The following is an 18,644-nucleotide window of genomic DNA, read 5'->3' as shown; positions in this document are numbered from 1 at the left end:
AATACATTTTGCAATGTCTCAGTTATAAGCGTAATTCAACTTAAAGTACAATGTGACTTCTGTTGTTGCAGATTAGATGACAAGTAACTTATATTAGGGTTATAGGATGTTAGTTCAAGCAGAACTGTTAATTTTTTTTTGCCAGTTATTTATTGTTAGCTTGTTTTTTTATGGTTATTAATTGCCTTTTTGGTATTAATAGTTAATTTTTTTGTGAATTTTAATTTAATTGTTAATATGCTTCATAGTGAACTTTGTGATCGGTGGCGTGCCCAAAATATTATGTGACGTGCCATAAATGGCACGCGTGCCATTGGTTCGCCATCCCTGGCATATATGATTCACTAAAAAATTATAGCAATTTTTTTAACATTTTTTCCGCTCATGCGAAGTATAAAAGAACAACTTTAACTGCTCGCATCTTGTGCAGTTTTAAACAATTATTTTCCAATTTTAAAACAATTAATTTTAAATTGCTCCAAAAAAAAAAATTTTTTTTATTGAATATTTTTTAAGTTATAGCAGAAAAAAGGAAGACAATTTATTTTTTTTATAAAAATGACCGTATCTCCATAAATAAAGCTAAATTTTGTGTAATTATTGCATATAGAAACCAAAATAATTATTACAAGTTGCAAAAGTATTGCTATATTTTTCGGCATAGGGTGTTTAAAAGCACTTTTTTCTGTTTTGTAATTTATTGTCAGTCTTTCACTTCTCAGTCCATCAAGTATGAGAAACCGCGTAACCTAAACACTTATAAAGAATCACTTTAATGAACACATTAAGTGTCTACATTATTTTGTCCAACCCGTGTATATAGTACAATAAAACAATTAAAAAAGCTAAAAAACTCCAATTATTACTGTTTTGTCCCTCCAGATGACTAAGTTATAGGAAAAATCCTCATGAAAATAACAATTAATGTTTCTGGGTATTATTCTAAACTGTGCTTCCATTGATCACACAATTTCCTTTTCTTTTGTTGTTCAGCACAACATTTTTTTTTCCAAAAATTTCAAACGTAATGATGATCAATATGAATAAACAAATAAATAAGACAAACACCTGGTTTCAAAGAGCCTAAAAAATTCTAGTTCAGCGACGTCTTTCAATTATTATCCACATTTTTACCCATTGGCAGAATGGGTGTTGTATTGGGTTTGATGGTGTGCACACACCTTATTCGGACGTCATCACACTTTTCAACTGTGTTCAAGAGTAAACAGTGCGCATGCGTCGTCATTGCATACGTTGTTATGGCGACCGCTGCTGTTTGATACTTTTTTTTAGAATTCCTTTTTTTCACTTTTAATTTTGTTATGTATTAAGTTGGTGAGTTTATTTTTGAGATATGGGACCAGAAAGATCCCATAAATACTTCTTGAGTTGTGAATAAAGGAGAATTTCACCATTTGAATGATATTTTTTTTTATTGTTTTAATCAGGATTTCATTATTTAAAATTTTTCTATTTGATTCATTTGTTTCGATTTAAATGAAACAATTTATTGGTGTAAAAAACAATGCCCAAAGAATTATTTCATTTTTTTTTTACTTGAGCTCACCTGACATAACGAATAAAAAACAATTATTAAAGAAAGAGCAATAAGCTCATAACCTCTTTTTTTTATTATAAAGGACTGTAAGCTCGCAAATACCAATGATGTTCTCTTTTAATTGAGCGAAAGAACGAAATTTTCAGCAGTTTAATTTTCAAAAATGCATGATAGTAAATTTATGAGAAAAATTCGTTTTTCGCACGTCCCCATCCGACCTGAACGGACTGCCAAACTTTTGAAAGTTCTGCTATTCAGTGTTACTTATCAAATGGCTAAAATTGCCTCTGGTATCCGATATGTTGTCCATTTCTCAGAATCTAGCATCAACAATTTAGGTTTTAAAAAAAAATTGTATAGTTAAAATTTGATTTCTCGAGAACTTGTACGACAGATTTCGCTCAAATTTTGTATTTTGCCATTTAAAAGTACATTCTTTAAAAAGTAAAAAATTGTATACTTTATAATTCAAAATTTCGACCATTATTAAATAAATTGCAAAAAAATAGTAAATAATTATTAAAAATTATTTTTTGCACAAAATAATTTTTGAGTAAATGAATTTTATAATTGTGTTCGAAAAATGTTCGATTTCGCTTAAAAAAGCTCTCATCATATGGACGAAATACGCAAAATGCAATGTTAAAATTAAGCGGTTTAAACTTACGACAGTTCTCCTGACCAAACTATTGGAACCATGTTTTCCCGACTGCAGATTACCGCCATATTTCGAATGTATAAAAAATAATTTCTTTCAGACTAAATATGTTTGTGTGCCTGATGTCGTAACTTAAAATATCGCCTGCAATAATTCATTAGCATATTTTAGTTGAGGTTTTCGAATTTTTGAGATAGTCATAGCCAAGTGAAAATCCGATCACAAATTATTCAGTAAGTTCCGTTTATTATTTTAGACACTGTACAACATATTTTCTTAATGCTAAAAAATAAAAGAAACATTATCTTGCTATAAAAACAACAAATAAATACTTCTAATTAACCTTTAATGTATGAAAAGGTTTTCGAAAGTACTACTCGAACTACACACATTGGGCTAATTGGAGCCAAAGCTACCTTCATATATTTCTGACACAACTACTACTGACAGACAGACAAGTTTCTTAACATTGTAGAAATCTCGTCAGTTTTTTTTTCAACCACTATGGGCATAAACCTGTATTAAAAAAAATGTGCAAATACATACGACATTTTAGACTTAGACACTGATGAAAGCCATATAAACAAATATTTAAAGACTGCAAATAAACTTTTTAAAAAATTTATTGTATTTGCAGAATATGGAATTGAATTCTCAGCAAATTATTTTATTTATTTTATTCAATGATTTGAGTTCTTTGTTCCAAGTAACTCTTAGAACACCTTTTGCTGGAAGTTCTTGCGATTTTTGAGCACATTTGATACTGCTTCAAAACAAAGTGCCACTGGAATATTATGAACTCAGGAAAGACGAATAAGGTCTGCTTATTCCCTCTCGTTTTTTTTTCTCTTTTTTTGCTTTGCAATCCAAAATATTGACTTACTGAAAGCATTGAATACTTCTGACTTTTCATAATGGCATACCTGCTAATGACGTGGAGCAAGTATCTCGATCCTGATTGATTGTTGACGCGTGGCATTTGTTAACGTCAGCAATAATTCTTTCCATTCTATTTCGTGTAAGCCAAACTCATTAAGTATCTATTCGCTTAAGTGACACGTTTCCCATTCTTAGACAAAGATTTTTTTCAAAGATTTCAATTCTCTCACTATATATTTTTTACTTAACTCAAAGACAGGCATGAAATCGTGTAAAACATATACAAACTAATTATGCAGCAAAATGCCAGGTACATAAAACAAAAATATATCATGGTAACAATAAAATGCATAAACAAGAAATATATCTAAAGTTTAAGTAAAAAACGTATACGAGAGAGAGATTTTGACAAATTCGATGTGTTCAATTAACATCGAGTTAATTAACATTCCAACTTATTTGGAAAAACTTAGCTTAACTTTACACGCTATTTTGTTCATATACGATTAGCTGGAGCCGACATCATAAGGCACATGTGTGGGCATCCGTGATCTTCTTGAAATGCATATACCCAGTTAGTTAGATTCAATTAGTAAGATCAATCAGCACTTAGTATCTTCGGATCTTTCTCAAGGATGTTTCCCAGACACTCGACAATAGCCCCTTGTGCAATTCTAGTGTGATGTAAATAAAGTACTTACATACCTACCTACCTGTAAGTTTGAAAACAATAGTCCCTGCAGAGATGGGTGCAATACTTAGAGATGGGTGGACATCGTTTTGTCAACCATCACTCTAGTTATTAATTCCTGAACAAATAATTCCCAATTTTAAAAAATCTTTTTGAAAATAACAAATTTATAGTTTTAAAGTTATAATAATACAATTCATTTCAAAACAAAAAAAATAAAGTACTAAAATTTTTTTAAATTAAATACTCTTACTGCTAGCTTCAATCGCACTAAACATTATATAACAAAAAAATTACATGGATTCTGGACCACGACAATCCAAAATTACAATCAAGTTGAAATTAAATTTTGAGAGAAGAAATAGGTAGTGTTCTTCTCCCGAAATTATTACAAAAAATAGGTGGTATTTTACTTCTCTGTTCTACTTCTCTATTTTTCTTCTCTAAGTACGAAAAATTTTGAATATATACCGGCGAGTTTACGTTATCATATTGTTTAGTGCGATTCAGGATAATAGAAATAGAGATGTCTAAGCTGACATCACTTCACTTACCTGTCCCCCGGCAATCTATCAATGATCAATCAGTAAGATGTCGATCAATAGAAATACATTTGTCTTATAATGGGAATACGTGTTGTCCAATAGAAATAGTGCAAACAGCAAGTTGCCATTCACAACTACAAAATTACGACAACTCATTGATTTATTCCACTTAAGGATGTAGCTCAGCCTCTGAGTTTTACATCTCTATGGGTCTTAGTTTAAAAAAATTCAATATTTTATTCTTGCTCAATTCGTGAGGTGCTGTAATTTCTAGTGACTCAGAAATTTAAGTTTGCTTTTTTGGAAAGGATTTCATTCTGCTTGCATTTTTTATTCAGAAGTTTCTTCTGTTAAATGCTGTGAGGTTTGAATAAAAAATTTGAATAAAAAATTGGTGGAAAACGTAAACTACTGAATAAATGAATTTCGGCCAAGTGTACCTATAAAGAACAATTTTATGATCAAAATATAATAACACTCCGAATAAAGAAGTGATAATAACACATAATAGGGTATTTTGAGTCCCTCAGAGAGTGTACATTGAGTTTAGAGAAACACACAGATACCGAGTGATATCTCTTTTTCTCAGCAGATGTTACTTATAGCTCCCCATTTATTCAGATTGAATAGAAATGTGTTTCAGAGAATAGGTCTCCTTATATATCCCTACCTTGTGTAAATAATACGCCTGGCGCTCGACGTATTAATCTACACTGGTGTGCAAAACTTAAGCAACAAGTGGTTTTTCGGCCACAGCTCCCCAACAAAGTATAAGATAGCCATGAAATTGCGGTATTGTATGCAAATTTTAGAAATAAAACGTCGTAGGTGATGTAAGTGTACGTAAACCTTGTGGGTCGGCGCGTGCAGGTCAAAGCTGTGATAAAAGGATGAAGAGCACCGTAGTTAAAGACATTCGCTGCAAGTGCAAGTGATTTTTTTGTGAAACATGTCTTCAAGAAATCATTTAGACGACTTTACTGGAAGAAGAATGATCGGGAAGCTTGGGGAGGGGCGTAGTGTGACCAGTGTCGCCGAAGAGTTCGGGATCAACAAAAGTGTTGTTTCTCGTGCTTGGAATGCCTTTAAAACTACTAGTACAGCTGTTCGGAAGGTTGGTGGTGGTCGTCCAAGGAAAACAACACCAAGAGATGACAGTTTCATTGTCCTCCAGGCGAAAAGAAACCGTTTTCAGTCAGCGAGCGCCATATCTCAGCAACTGTGCACAGCCATAGGACGACAAGTATCAAGATTCACAGTGGCCAGACGCCTCCACAAAGGTGGCTTATTTGCTAGACGTCCAGAACGCCGCTTACCTTTAAAAGTTAGCCATCGGCTGCACCGTTTAGAGTGGTGCAGAGAACACAAAACCTGGACACCTCATCAATGGAGTCGCGTCTTCTTCACAGATGAGAGTCGTTTTAGTGCTACAAGCGATTCTCAACGTCAGTTTATCTGGAGAGAGGTTGGAGCTCGATTTAATCCCAATAACATCGCGGAAAGAGATCGTTACGGTGGTCTTGGAGTTGTCGTCTGGGGTGGCATTATGTTGAACGGGCGGACTGAGCTTCAGATCTTCGACCGAGGTTCTGTAAATGGAGACAGCTACTGCAATGAGGTAATCCTACCCCATGTGCGTCTGTTCCGAGGGGCCATTGGACCAGACTTCATTTTTATGGATGACAATGCCCGGCCACACCGTACTGCTAATGTTCAAGAGCAACTGGAAAGTGAAGATATCACACGAATGAATTGGCCAGCTTACTCTCCAGATCTAAATCCCATAGAGCATATGTGGAATGCATTAGGGAGACGTCTTGCGACACGACAGTATCCTCCTGGTAACACCCATCAGCTGAAAGATGTGTTAAAGGAGGAATGGAGACGTTTATCCCAAGAACTCCAGGATAATCTGCTGCTTAGCATGGAGAGACGAGGCCAAGTAACAATTAGAGTAAGGGGAGGGCATATCCCATACTAGGGAACATCTGCCAGTTATATTTACGCTTCTTCAGGCAATCATGTGTAATATCACTATATGTCAAATAAAGCCTTTTTTTGTTCCATACCATACTTTAAGCTTTATATTCATTTCTGCGCCATTATTCTTTTACCATCGTTTAAGTACAAAATAATGTACATCATATTCAAAATTCATGTCAATCGGATGATTTCTTGTAGAGTTATGACAAAAAAAGCACTTGTTGCTTAAGTTTTGCACACCAGTGTATATCTTTCTACTAAAAATAGATAATATTTCTCTTTCAGTTCATGTGAATGCTTGCTCTTTACCGAAAGATGAAGGACCTTGCAATAGCATCGCCATTAAGTGGTATTATGACAAGACTAGTGAGAGATGCGAGACGTTTAATTATGGAGGTTGTAAAGGTAACCCTAACAGATTTGAATCAAAGCGTGATTGTGAAAAATCATGTATTGCTTCAGTGGCTCAAGGTAACTATAATTAATAACTATATTTTCCACTATATATTCCATTAACTTTAATGATAGTATTGTGTCGCTTTTAGGACGTATCGTATAGTAATTGTAATTGAATTAAATACCAAGTTTACTCATGGACTTACCAAGTTTATTCATGGTGATTTACTTTCAGTATCTGCCTAGGGTAGACTCACTTTGATTGCTCTCCTAACCCTTTTCTTCTGCTTTTATATCGGATTTTTTTGCGTGATCAAAAGTTACAAATTTGAGGAAAGGTTCAAAAGTTATTGTTGTTTCCGAGTTAATCCCATGATGGGGGTGACAGTGTAACATTTTAACCTAATTGTTTATTTGAATTACTCCATCCATATTTAAGTTACTACTTGAAGATGGAGGTAGTTTTATTTAATCGAAGACTTTGAGATGTTCCAGAAATCTAGTTTTAGCCCTTTCTCGTGATTTCAATTTTGAGTGACTATAATCTCCACAGTATTAACTACATATAAAATACTACATTTTTTTTAAAAAAAAATACCAATATTAGAAGAGTAATATTTTTATTAGTAATGAAAGATAAATTTCCTCTGAAAAAATTACGCAAAATTAATAAATTTCTATTGTTTTGATCAGATACTGAAAAATTTTTCGTATTCCCATCTAGAAAAAGACATTTGTCGTTTACCGCATGAAATTGGACCCTGCTCTGAATTTAGAGAACGCTGGTATTATGATTATGAGAATGGTCAGTGTCATCACTTCAAGTACAGTGGCTGTGACGGAAATGAAAATAATTTTGCGTCCTTTTACGAATGTGAAAAGCGTTGTGGAAAACAGAACACATCTGAATCTTCTCTGGAATTGGAATTTAACACAGGTATGTATCAGTGAAGCATTAATCAACTGAGATCAGAGACTTTGCCAGCTGCACAGAAAACGGCAGATATTTTTTTCAGAAACTGCTTAACAGTTAAAAGTTAAATCAAGTAAAAAATAGTTGCTGAGATGCTGTTGCTTTTGATCATTAGAAGACCTTCCGAAACGTTAATTTTAAAATTATTAGAGAATTTTTTTTTATAAAAAAAATTGAAACAGCACCGTAAATAACTTTACTACGTATCTCAAGGCATTTGGGCATGCAACATAAACTGTAAAGTATTGCTAATGTATAAAAAGTTTGCCCAAATTGAACGACATACAGGGCGATTATTTTGCGCTGTGTGAAATAAAAAATTTAATTTAAAAAAATTACCAAGTTCAATAGTTTTTTACAAATTTTCGATGTAACTACAGACATTGAATTTAGTTTTTGACACATTTGATACGCTGGCTATCAACATTGGTGTAGCGCAGACAAATTGAGAAATTCTGATTCCCCTGAAGGGTCTTGGCATTGATGCTCTGACCTCATTTACCTTCTGAAAGGCAGTTTTGAATTCAGCAATAATTTTGAAATTATCTGCATAAACTCTCTTCGTCTCTAATATTGCCACACAAAATTCGAAAATTTCCTTAGAGACTCTCTTAGAGACTTCCTTAGAAGGCCTTATTGCTCAAATAGTAGACTTTTACAATTGATTTACTATAAAAAAAAACGCTAAATTTTGACACATTCACCTAAAATTAATAATCCAACAGCGAAGAAGAAAAATGCTCATGAAAAAAAGAAAGTTCAGTTGGCTGTGCGTTCAGCCAAGATTTGATTGAATTTTACCAACAGTTCAAAAGCTATCGAGTCTTTTTTTTTGGTGTTGTTGTTGTTAATTTACGTCGCACTAGAGCTGCACAATGGGCTATTGGCGACGGTCTGGGAAACATCCCAGAGGATGATCCGAAGACATGCCATCACAATTTGGATCCTCTGCGGAGGGGATGGCGCCTCTGCTTCGGTAGCCCGACGACCTGCACGCTAAGTCGAGCACTTTACGGTAGCACAGTTTAACGAGGACCAATACCGCACACCCTCGGTCCCTACGCAGACTGATCCAAGTGGTCACCCACCCGCACACTGACCGTAGCCAGTGATGCTTGACTTCGGTGATCTGCTGGGATCCTTTTTTTGTATAGCTCAATAATGGTTATCTTGTAGATAGTGGTAATAATTCTCAGTAATATCTTAATGGCAAAGTAAGAAAAAAGTGTAGGCAATCTAAGGCATTGGCAAAAGTAGAGGCATTGGACTTTTTGGGAAAAAGTATGAAATCTTTCATCTGTTTCATATATTTTATATTAACATGAAAGTATTTACATGTTATTTATGCTTTGTGTTCTTTTCTTTTTTAACCATAAAGATTGGCAAGACAAAGTGTGGAATATATAACATTTCATACTTGCCATCCAACTTACGGTACTGCATTCATATAAATACATAAAGGCAACATATAAGTTTAAGTATTGAAGAATTTTTGTTGTCAATACCAAAGTGTTTAGGGCTATGCGCTGAACTCCAAATAATTTTATGGTCTTAATGGAAAGGTTTTAGTTACCAAGCCATAAATATTTGCATTCATAAGACTGCGGGCTGATAGAGAAATTTTGCAATTGGATTCTGTACACTTCCGTACATAACATTTGGAGTAACTGTGCATGCTTGCGTTTTTTTACATCCTACCTAACTTTACGTTTTGTTGGTGTGTGTTTACAAGTTACATGCACTCTGTTCATTCCTGTTTAAGCCTTCATTCGAATCAACATAGGCGTGTTACATATGTTATGGATTGTTAAATGGATTTAATTTATGGATTGTTAAAAAAGAAAGTTATCAAAAAATGAAGGAGGATTCGCTATTACAAAATGTTAAAATGAATCATGCGAGTTTACAATTGATTCATTTAATAAAATAAAAAATTATTGGTCTTAGTTTAAAATTAAGGTTATCTAATTTTTCTAGGGCCATACGAAACTATATTTAAAGTTACAGAATATATTTACTTCATTTTAAAAATGCAATTTAGTGGGAAGGTGTTCAACTTACATAATTTTCACATTAGTTTAAAATTTTTGTTTTGATTTTTGATGATATTCCACTACGTTAGCGTTTCTAACTTACGGGTTCTTGCAAAATCTCTTAATTTTGTATTTTTTTACTGTCGCATGACTATTTCACCAGAATTGACGCATACGCACTTACTTCAAACCTTGCTAATGTAAGCGTACGGAATGTAAAGTAGAAGTGTGAAATCTCTCTAATGTAAACTCACTGATTAGATGTAAACTAAATTAAATATTATGCATCTATTAATCAGAATTTGCTTTTCCAATACGGAACTTTTGCAACCTTCTCCGTCCAATCATCTGCTTTCTTCTTAAATGAATCAACACAAAACAATCTCTTTTTAACCTTCTGCTTGCGTAGTGTTAATATAATACGAGAGGACGAAAGAAGTCAACAAGATAGAGGTGTAAAATATATATTATAATTTCTTACCCCTCAGTATCTCAAGAGGGGGCAAAATTCCAATACTTGTACTGTACATTCAAATTTTTCCATTTTGTAAGTTTCATACACAAATATATTTCTAGATTATTGTAACCTTACACAAGATCGTGGGCCATGTAACCAAGATGGTTGGATTTTGTTTTGGTATTATGATTCGAGTGACGGTGTTTGCAAGGAATTCTATTATGGAGGATGTATGGGTAATCCGAACAGATTTAAAACAAGGAATGAGTGTGAGATGTCCTGCTTCCAAGCACAAGGTACCATTTTAACTACGTTGCTATACATCAGAGATTTTGGGAATAGCCATTTAATCTTTAAACAAATATGCTTTTTAAAACTTTGCAAAAACAGAATTTTCTCAGTTCCATTATAAATTATTTTAAAACAGAGCTGTGCGAGTAAATGTTCAAAGTGGCATTCCAGTGAACTAGCAATGTATTAAAGAAAATAACGACTAATAAGAGAAAATTAACTATTAACAATAACATCGAATATTTATCTCCCAAAAATATCCTAAGTGGTAGACGGATCGTGGGTTAGGCTTACCGTGGGAGGTCTTCGTGGTTTACCTTTCCATGCAACGAAAATGCGGATTAGTTCCATTAAAAAGTCTTCCACGAAAGCAGATTTCTCTCAATACTTGATCCAGGAGTTCCCTTGTCTTCTTGATTCGGTTCAAAATTACAAGGATACGGAGTTGAACATTAGTAGTGGTATAAACCCAAAAATTGGGTCAGCTGTTCAACGACTGCTTTAAATAAAATAAAATGCTGAGAAATGCTATTTTTATGCGTTTTAGAACTGTTCAAAAATAGAATTTTATTAAATAGTTACAATCCGAATATTTTCATAATAGTGCTAAATGAGTTCCTGTTCAAAATGGCACTCTAGTTAACTAGCGATATTGGAAAATAACGATTAAAAAAATAGTGCGAGGAGTCCCTCCGCGCGGAAGAAGTTATACTTCGCAACCTGCGACGTTAATTGTTGAAGAATCAGCAGTCATAGAAGGATCATTAGTTATATTCAACGACTCTTTTTCTTGCTCCGCTCGCTTCCGTGCTCTGTAATCACGGTAATATTGTGCATTTTTCCCTCTTGAACCAGTGGAAGTGCTTGTGGTTGCCTAACCTGGAAAATCTATTAATAATGTATGTAAATGCGTCATAATGTAATTTCAGAAGAGAAACAATCAATTGATATTCACAAGAGACGTACCTTGACGTAACCTTAAATCCATCGCATTGTCCGTGGGATTGTTTTCACTCATTTTTTACAATTGTTATCCACTAGATTTGAAAATAAAAAATACTACCCTATTAAATTACAGGGTAACAAAAAAGTATAGGGATCACTTTTGTAGTCATCTACCACTAAAGTTTTAAAACCTTTTTCCATGTATAGCATACTGATCTAAGGCTCTGCTATTAGACTTTCAATTGCATTATTATTTCATAAAATAATAAAAATGCCTCTGAAGAAATTTGACAAAAAGCTGATTGGTCTAGTACAAGCATTTTTAGAACTTCGATGGAGCCACAGGACTATACAAACCCATTTTAAAAGGAAAGGTATTGTGATTTCACTCAGCCATATCAGTCGCATCAAGAATTCAGAACTCGGATCGATGCAAAATAATGCAAAACCAAAAAGAAGTGGACAGCCAGACAAATTGAAGAAATCAGATTTGCAGAAGCTTGATAAGATGACACCAAAGCCGGATCCACCAATACAGACAAGCATGGCTAAAGCTCTTAACGTGAGTCAGCAAGTTGTAAGCTATCAACTAAAACAAAAGTCGAAGAAAAAATGCCATAAAAAACCTAAATGTCATCATTTAAGTGAGAGATCGGTGCAGATTAGGAGGCAACGTTCATGGCCCCTCTACAAGCCTCTCCATAAGGGCAGATGGCGAAAGTTCATTACAACTGATGAATCTTGGATCCATCTATCTGATACCAATGCTAAATCTAAAGTTCAATATCTTAGCCGTAAGCAGAATAGGTGAGACTTGACACCCTCAACTACGGTGCCTCATTCCAAAGGCGTAATGGTTTGGATGGGCATATTCGCCCATGGTGTGACCAAACCTCGGTTTGTGAAACCTGGGGCCAAAATAAATTCTGAGTATTACATACAGAAGACATTAAAGCCCTTCCTTAAGGATGATTACTGTAGATTGTACCCTAATGGTGATGCTGTGTCTTCCATTAGGACTCTGCCCCACCGTATGCATCTAAGGTCACCCAGAAATTCCTTACAGATCAGCAAGTGCAATTCCTGAAACCAGAACAATGGATTCCAAACAGTTCTGAAGCTGCACCATGCGACTACTACTTATGGGGACATCTGAAAAACAAACTGAATAAGCGAAGAATTTCTACATTGAGAGGCTTTCAAAGAGCTATTAGAGAAGAGATGAAGAAAACCCCCCAGGAAATCATTTTGCGGGCTCTAAATTCATGGTTGAAGCGTTGTAGACAAATCTATTATGCCGGAGGTCGACATATTGAGAAGCATCGCTAAATTTATGTAATAAATCTTGGAAATAAAAACATTCGAAAATGATCCCTATAATTTTTTGTTACCCTGTATATGTGTATCAAAACAAACTAAAAAAAATATTTATAGAAAAACAATAGTTTTATTATTTTTATGCTAAGAACCAAAACAATATGTAAATGAATGAGGGAAAACTGGATCCTACCACGTGATTTTCCCGGCCAATAAAAATGTAGCGTTAAACGTTTAACGCAACCTTGTTGGAAGTCGCATAAGAAGTATAACTTCAATAATAGAAAATGAGATTGTACTTTGCGCCTTTAATTCATCTACGCAAGTTTCAATTAGCAAGTTCTATAAATCTCTTAACCTTCATAAAGTAAACTGCACGCTTTATAGTATTCGAGCTTTAGGCGGTTAAACCAACATCTCCTAGAAGTAGGAAGGCCTCAGCACAGATCAATTTAGTAATCCGATGTGACGAAGTTAACTGCGCAGTTGATGAAAAATAAGAAAGATGTCATTACGTTCGGGGTACTAAGCTGCGCAGTGGTTGAAAATACGAATATGTCATTACGTTTGGACTACTAAAGGATATTTATGGTAACCCGTGCAGAAGCCTATTCTTTTCTAGGAGGTGTTGGTTGAACTTGCTTTCGAAAAGAGAGAATTTTTTTTGTCGACTGTTTACTGCCAATATTCTTAAAAATTTTTTCCCAACCGAAAATACTCTAAGATTGTCACTTCCTCCAATGATATTTTTAAAATTTAAAGACTTGGCGAAAGGAAGTAATGTAAACTGAAATAAAAAGTTTCCCCATCTATCACTAAGTTCTTAAATTTTTTTTCGAAGTGAAGTTGCGCTTAAATTTGTCCCCTACCAGGAGATGACTTCGGACAGTATGTGCCTCAGTGTTTTGGGACAGTTTGTGACTTTGGAGATGGCAGTGGGTAAAAGGTAGAATTATCTTTTAATGCGAATCCACTGGAAGAAATGATTCCTATTTTTGTGGGAGGAAAAACATAACAGGCTGAGTATGAGAAGTTGAGGCACGTACATTTGGTTTGCAAATACGTTACTGTGTATTTTATTAATTTATCTTTTTGATAGTCTTATACTCAACGAAATCATTTTATAAACTATTACTTATACTATGATTTATGATTGAATTTTAGATGTATGTACTTTACCTATGATAAAAGGATCTTGTGCTGGCATATTTACTCAGTGGTATTATGACAATGATAAAAACGATTGTATTGAATTCATATTCACCGGTTGTCAAAGAAACGCCAACCGTTTTGACTCTAGGGAAAGTTGTTTTCAACGATGCAAGAAAGAAAAATTAACAACCTCTGCAGCAGTTATTACGGAAGGTCAGGTTAAGTACTGAATAAAAAATTAATTTTGCTTTAAATAATTTAAAAATTAAAATAATAAATTTAAAAAATTAAGGCAATGATTTTTCTTTTCTTTCTTTTTTTCTTCTCTTTTTTCTAGATTGAAAATAAAAAATTGATTAGGTTTTTGTCCACCAAAAGCGTAAAGCGTCGGAAGTATCTCTTTTAAAAGACAGGCCAGGAGAATTTCTGATGATGATAAAAAAATTTTTACGAAAGTTATGCCCCGTTCGTTTTCTCTTTTGGTGTTCGTAATATACTGTGTATGTACGTTTTTACGTAGTTATGTGCATTTTGGTGTACGCACGTTTTTTCTTCGTTTTTCGTTTTCTTCTTCTTAGTCAACTAGAAAAACGAAATTTTTATTTTATACAATTTTTTTTTCTTCTTGTTTATCAGTTAGTTTGTTCATGGAAAGTGGACAATATTTAAATTGGCAATAAAACCGCAAAAAGGTTTGCCTTATATCGTCGAGGAAACGATTGTGTATTAGATTTAAATTTCTTCATTCAACAGGTCAAAATTTCTATCATTAAAAATTTCGATTATTATTACGATTAATGATCAGCTTTTAGAGAAACGATTGAAATATTTGCATTAAGCAAATCATTTAAACTCTAGTAGTTTAAATTATTTATATTTTCCAACAATATAAATAATGATTTACTATAACCGGCAATCAAACAAATTTGCCATTCCCTATTTATTTAGGATGTTACTTAATAATCACCCTTAATATATGTTTCAAGAAAGGTAAGTTGCGACCCGTGACGTGTATATCAGTTTAACTACATCTTTATAAATTATTCTAAGAAATATATAAGGATAACGATCGCAAAACACTTTTCATGCATATTTGGTGTTTTATCTACCAAAGGTGTTAGAGACTGTAAATATGTAAACATTTCATTTAAGGGTAAGGTAGATGCCTTTTATAATCATTCACTTACTTGCAGGCATTTGTTTATTACCACGAGACCCGGGTCCTTGCCTCAAAGGATACTATGTTAGGTGGTATTATGATAACTATGAAAATATTTGCATGTCTTTTGTCTATGGAGGATGCAAAGGAAATGCCAACCGCTTTAAAAAAAGAACTGAATGCGAACAACACTGCGTGAAGAAGACAACTAAAGTAACTAGAGGTAATTTTTGACATCTTTTGCCTTTTTTAAATTTTAAGCTTTAGTTCAACTTATTTGATCATTAAATGAAAAAATGTGAATCTCATGAAGTTGCCAATAACATAGAATAGAATTGAATTGCGATTTTTAATTATATGTAGCAATAGCATAGATATCTTTTGGTGAAAATGAAAACTTATGGCTTTTAAATTAGAACTCTATGTTTCTAAATTTTTGATAAATAAATAATATTTACCATAAAATGTAGGGTTTGCATTTCTTTTTTCTTGTAACTTTATATTCTATAGACAAGTAATTGCAACGCGATCAAGTTGAGAATTCTAGTGATTAACAGCAGTTGCTGCATTGAAACGGAGGAAGTAATAAAGATTATATACAGATAGTGTTTTGAAGTCTAATTTAGTACTTTTTATTAGTACTTCGATACCCAAGATGCTTAATTAATATTCATCATCTTGATTTATTAAATAATGTTGATTAATGAAATTGTTTTGCTTTATTCATCGGAATTCAATGAGATGGAGGGAGACGAGTTCAAAATTGAAGACAATTTTTGCAGATTTGTCACAGTAGATCGGCTTAAAAGATACTTTTCAATAGTTTCGAGAAAAATACTTTTTCTAAACATTGAGAAGCTGCGTAAGAGTTTAATTTTGAAAATTTTTGAATGACCTTTGCTGAAAAGGTCCACTAAAAGTATTTATATCTTCATAATTAACGTGGAAGTAATAGAACACAAAATAATTGTCCATGCCATGTTCAACCATCTCTCAAAAAGTATTATCGAAAATAAATATATCTGTTTTTCTCAAAATTCCTGAGGAGTTCCAGTTTTGAACCAGCCGAAAACCTTGAAGAATTTTTTTCTCAAAAATAAAAAATAAACTAAGCAATATATGTCTAATAGTTTCACATAAAGAACATATCCTGCAACTTTCAACAAAATTAGAAAAGTCGAGTATTCAAGCCTGACTGACTCTTAAAAGAACTGACACTCATGCCCATTGCATGCTGATATGACCATTTCAACTTGAACTTTTAATTTTATTCTTTATTTTATTCTTAATATTCGATTCAAAGTAATTTTTTTGTTTGAATCGGTGATTAATGGTTCTTTTTAATGTATTTAAATGGTTTGTAAATTTTCTGTAGATACCTTAATTTATAGTAGAAATTTTTACAATTAAATATTTGCCAATAGATTTTTTTTTTCTTTGCAAATAGCACGGACATTCCTTATTTGCTATCATATTTATTTTTTGTTATAGACTATGCCAAGTCACTTCAAAGTTTTTAATTTTACTTACTTTTCAAAATGCCAGCCCAAGGTTGTGGGTTCGAATACCGCCGCTCAAGGCATGGATGGATGTTTCTCTCTGTCTTATCCTCTTTTGCGTGACGTGGGTAATGTTGCTCGCCTCCGTGACTTAGGTTCATAGGTGCCCATCGGGAAATGTTAAAGAGCAACACTTGCAGCATCTTCCGAGGCAAAAAAAAAAAAGGAAATTCAGTTGTTGTTGATACACATCCTCCTGGAGAAGGAAAGCCTAGACCAGGTCCAGAAAGCCCCGTTGCGTCAGTTCCCCATATATCTGCAGAAAGTCCCGATCAACCAGTAGCTGCTTAAAAGAAGCACCAAAGCAAAAAAGAGAAGGGGTGTTTGCAGCTTCTTTTTAGTTAGAGGAACCACTAGGGCAGAAGACTGACTTGACCTCTGGACTCACCTGCAGTCGTTAGCTGAGCAAAGTGGAACGGCCTTCACTCCTTGGGTGGCCCTACCAGGAGAACATTCTCCCGACGTACTTCACCCGTTCCGCCCAGCGACACCCCCTCGCCGTGGTGAGGCCGATTAAATTCAATAACTTTCTTTTAAAAAAAAATTTTTTAATTTAAAAAAAAACTTTCTAAATAAATATTTCTTGTTAGCTTTATTTTACAGTTTTAACAAACAACATTTTTATTTGTTTTCATTTTTTAATGACTGCATGTTTTTAATTACTCTATGATTACAGCTCTTTCTATACTACGACCAGTACCTCAACAACAAGAAAATGAAAGTACGTTTAGATTATAAATCATTCAAATTTTGATCAGGTATTTGAGACAAATCTGCCTTTGAGAACAAATTTATAATTAGTAATTTATGCTTACTGAAACTTATAATAAATTGCATTACATTGAAAGAAACACGAGAACCTTCAGCATTTAGTCCACTAAACAAATTTCCCCAAAAATGGACTTTTCGCAAAATGCCTGAACATTTGAGACTGAACATAAACCCGACCTAAAAGATAATTTAACTCCGGAATCAGGTATTTGAGACAAATCTGCCTTTGAGAACAAATTTATAATTAGTAATTTATGCTTACTGAAACTTATAATAAATTGCATTACATTGAAAGAAACACGAGAACCTTCAGCATTTAGTCCACTAAACAAATTTCCCCAAAAATGGACTTTTCACAAAATGCCTGAACAAAATCCTGATGGATATTGCGTCAGTACTAGAGTCGATGTATCAATAAGCTAGTTAGAATTCGCCATACAGAATGTTTTAAGCAAATTTATAATGAGGACAAAGAGAACTTTTAACTTACCATGACTGATTTTGATCAATAAATTTCATAAAATGTTAGAACATAAATCTGTTTGGAAAGTATACAGAAACAGGGGTAATTTTATGCGATACCTGGATTAGTTAAAGAAACCTTTTGTAAAAAAAATTTATGCTTAAAACGCTCTCTTCACAAAATATTTTACAACGCATATGGACTTTCACAAATTATTCTTCTGAAAAGAAATTAATCAAGTCTTTAATTCCTTATTTCAAAACTGCAACTCTTTGTAAGATATGATTTTTGTGCTATTTTTACCTTATATTTACCTACTTCATTATTTTATTTAAATCTTTATTTTTACACATTAGTGAAAACAGGACCCTGATAGATTCTACGATAATTTTACATTCAAAAATTTATGAGTAGATTTACTATACCTTTCACGAAAAAATTCGAATACCCACAGATGTATACACATACATAAAACAAAAATTTATGATGCATAATATAATTTTCTGTGAGTGATTTAAAATAGTGTAAAAGTATATTAATAAAACAAATGCAAAAATATAATCTGCAGACATTATTGTCGTGCAACTACCAATGTCCTCACATCAACGTGAAGACCAGGTTCCCGATAAAAGCATACAAAAAACAGACATCATTCCTGATTCTAAAGCATTGATGTCTTTTCGTTAACACAGTAAAAAATGGATACTGAAATCTCACGAAACTTTCTTCGTTTTTGTCGAAACCATTTTCTGGTATATGCTCCGAGTAAGCGTAATGTCAAAGTAACGAAATAACTATCGCCACTTCTTCGAGG

At 33.4% G+C, this 18,644-nt stretch overlaps 1 protein-coding gene across 9 annotated transcripts in view; it reads left to right on the top strand.

Moving 5' to 3' along the window:
• LOC139425903 (uncharacterized) overlaps positions 1-18,644 on the top strand; it is a 135,090-nt gene that overhangs the window by 90,493 nt on the left and 25,953 nt on the right. For 7 of the 9 annotated variants that reach the window (XM_087159696.1, XM_087159695.1, XM_087159694.1 and 4 more), the window contains exons 26-31: positions 6,600-6,785; positions 7,435-7,647; positions 10,293-10,469; positions 13,891-14,091; positions 15,072-15,260; positions 17,273-17,317. In XM_087159696.1, coding sequence (XP_087015822.1) covers positions 6,600-6,785; positions 7,435-7,647; positions 10,293-10,469; positions 13,891-14,091; positions 15,072-15,260; positions 17,273-17,317 — 1,011 coding nt within the window. The remainder of the gene's footprint in view (positions 1-6,599; positions 6,786-7,434; positions 7,648-10,292; positions 10,470-13,890; positions 14,092-15,071; positions 15,261-17,272; positions 17,318-18,644) is intronic. The other 2 variants (XM_087159693.1, XM_087159692.1) reach the window with 2 other exon arrangements.

This window comes from Parasteatoda tepidariorum, chromosome 3, assembly GCF_982258835.1.
Source record: "Parasteatoda tepidariorum strain Cologne lab strain chromosome 3, Ptep-v5.0, whole genome shotgun sequence".
Lineage (NCBI taxonomy): Eukaryota > Metazoa > Arthropoda > Arachnida > Araneae > Theridiidae > Parasteatoda > Parasteatoda tepidariorum.
Note: the sequence above shows the minus strand (reverse complement) of the source record. Positions and strands in the feature narration are given on the sequence as shown.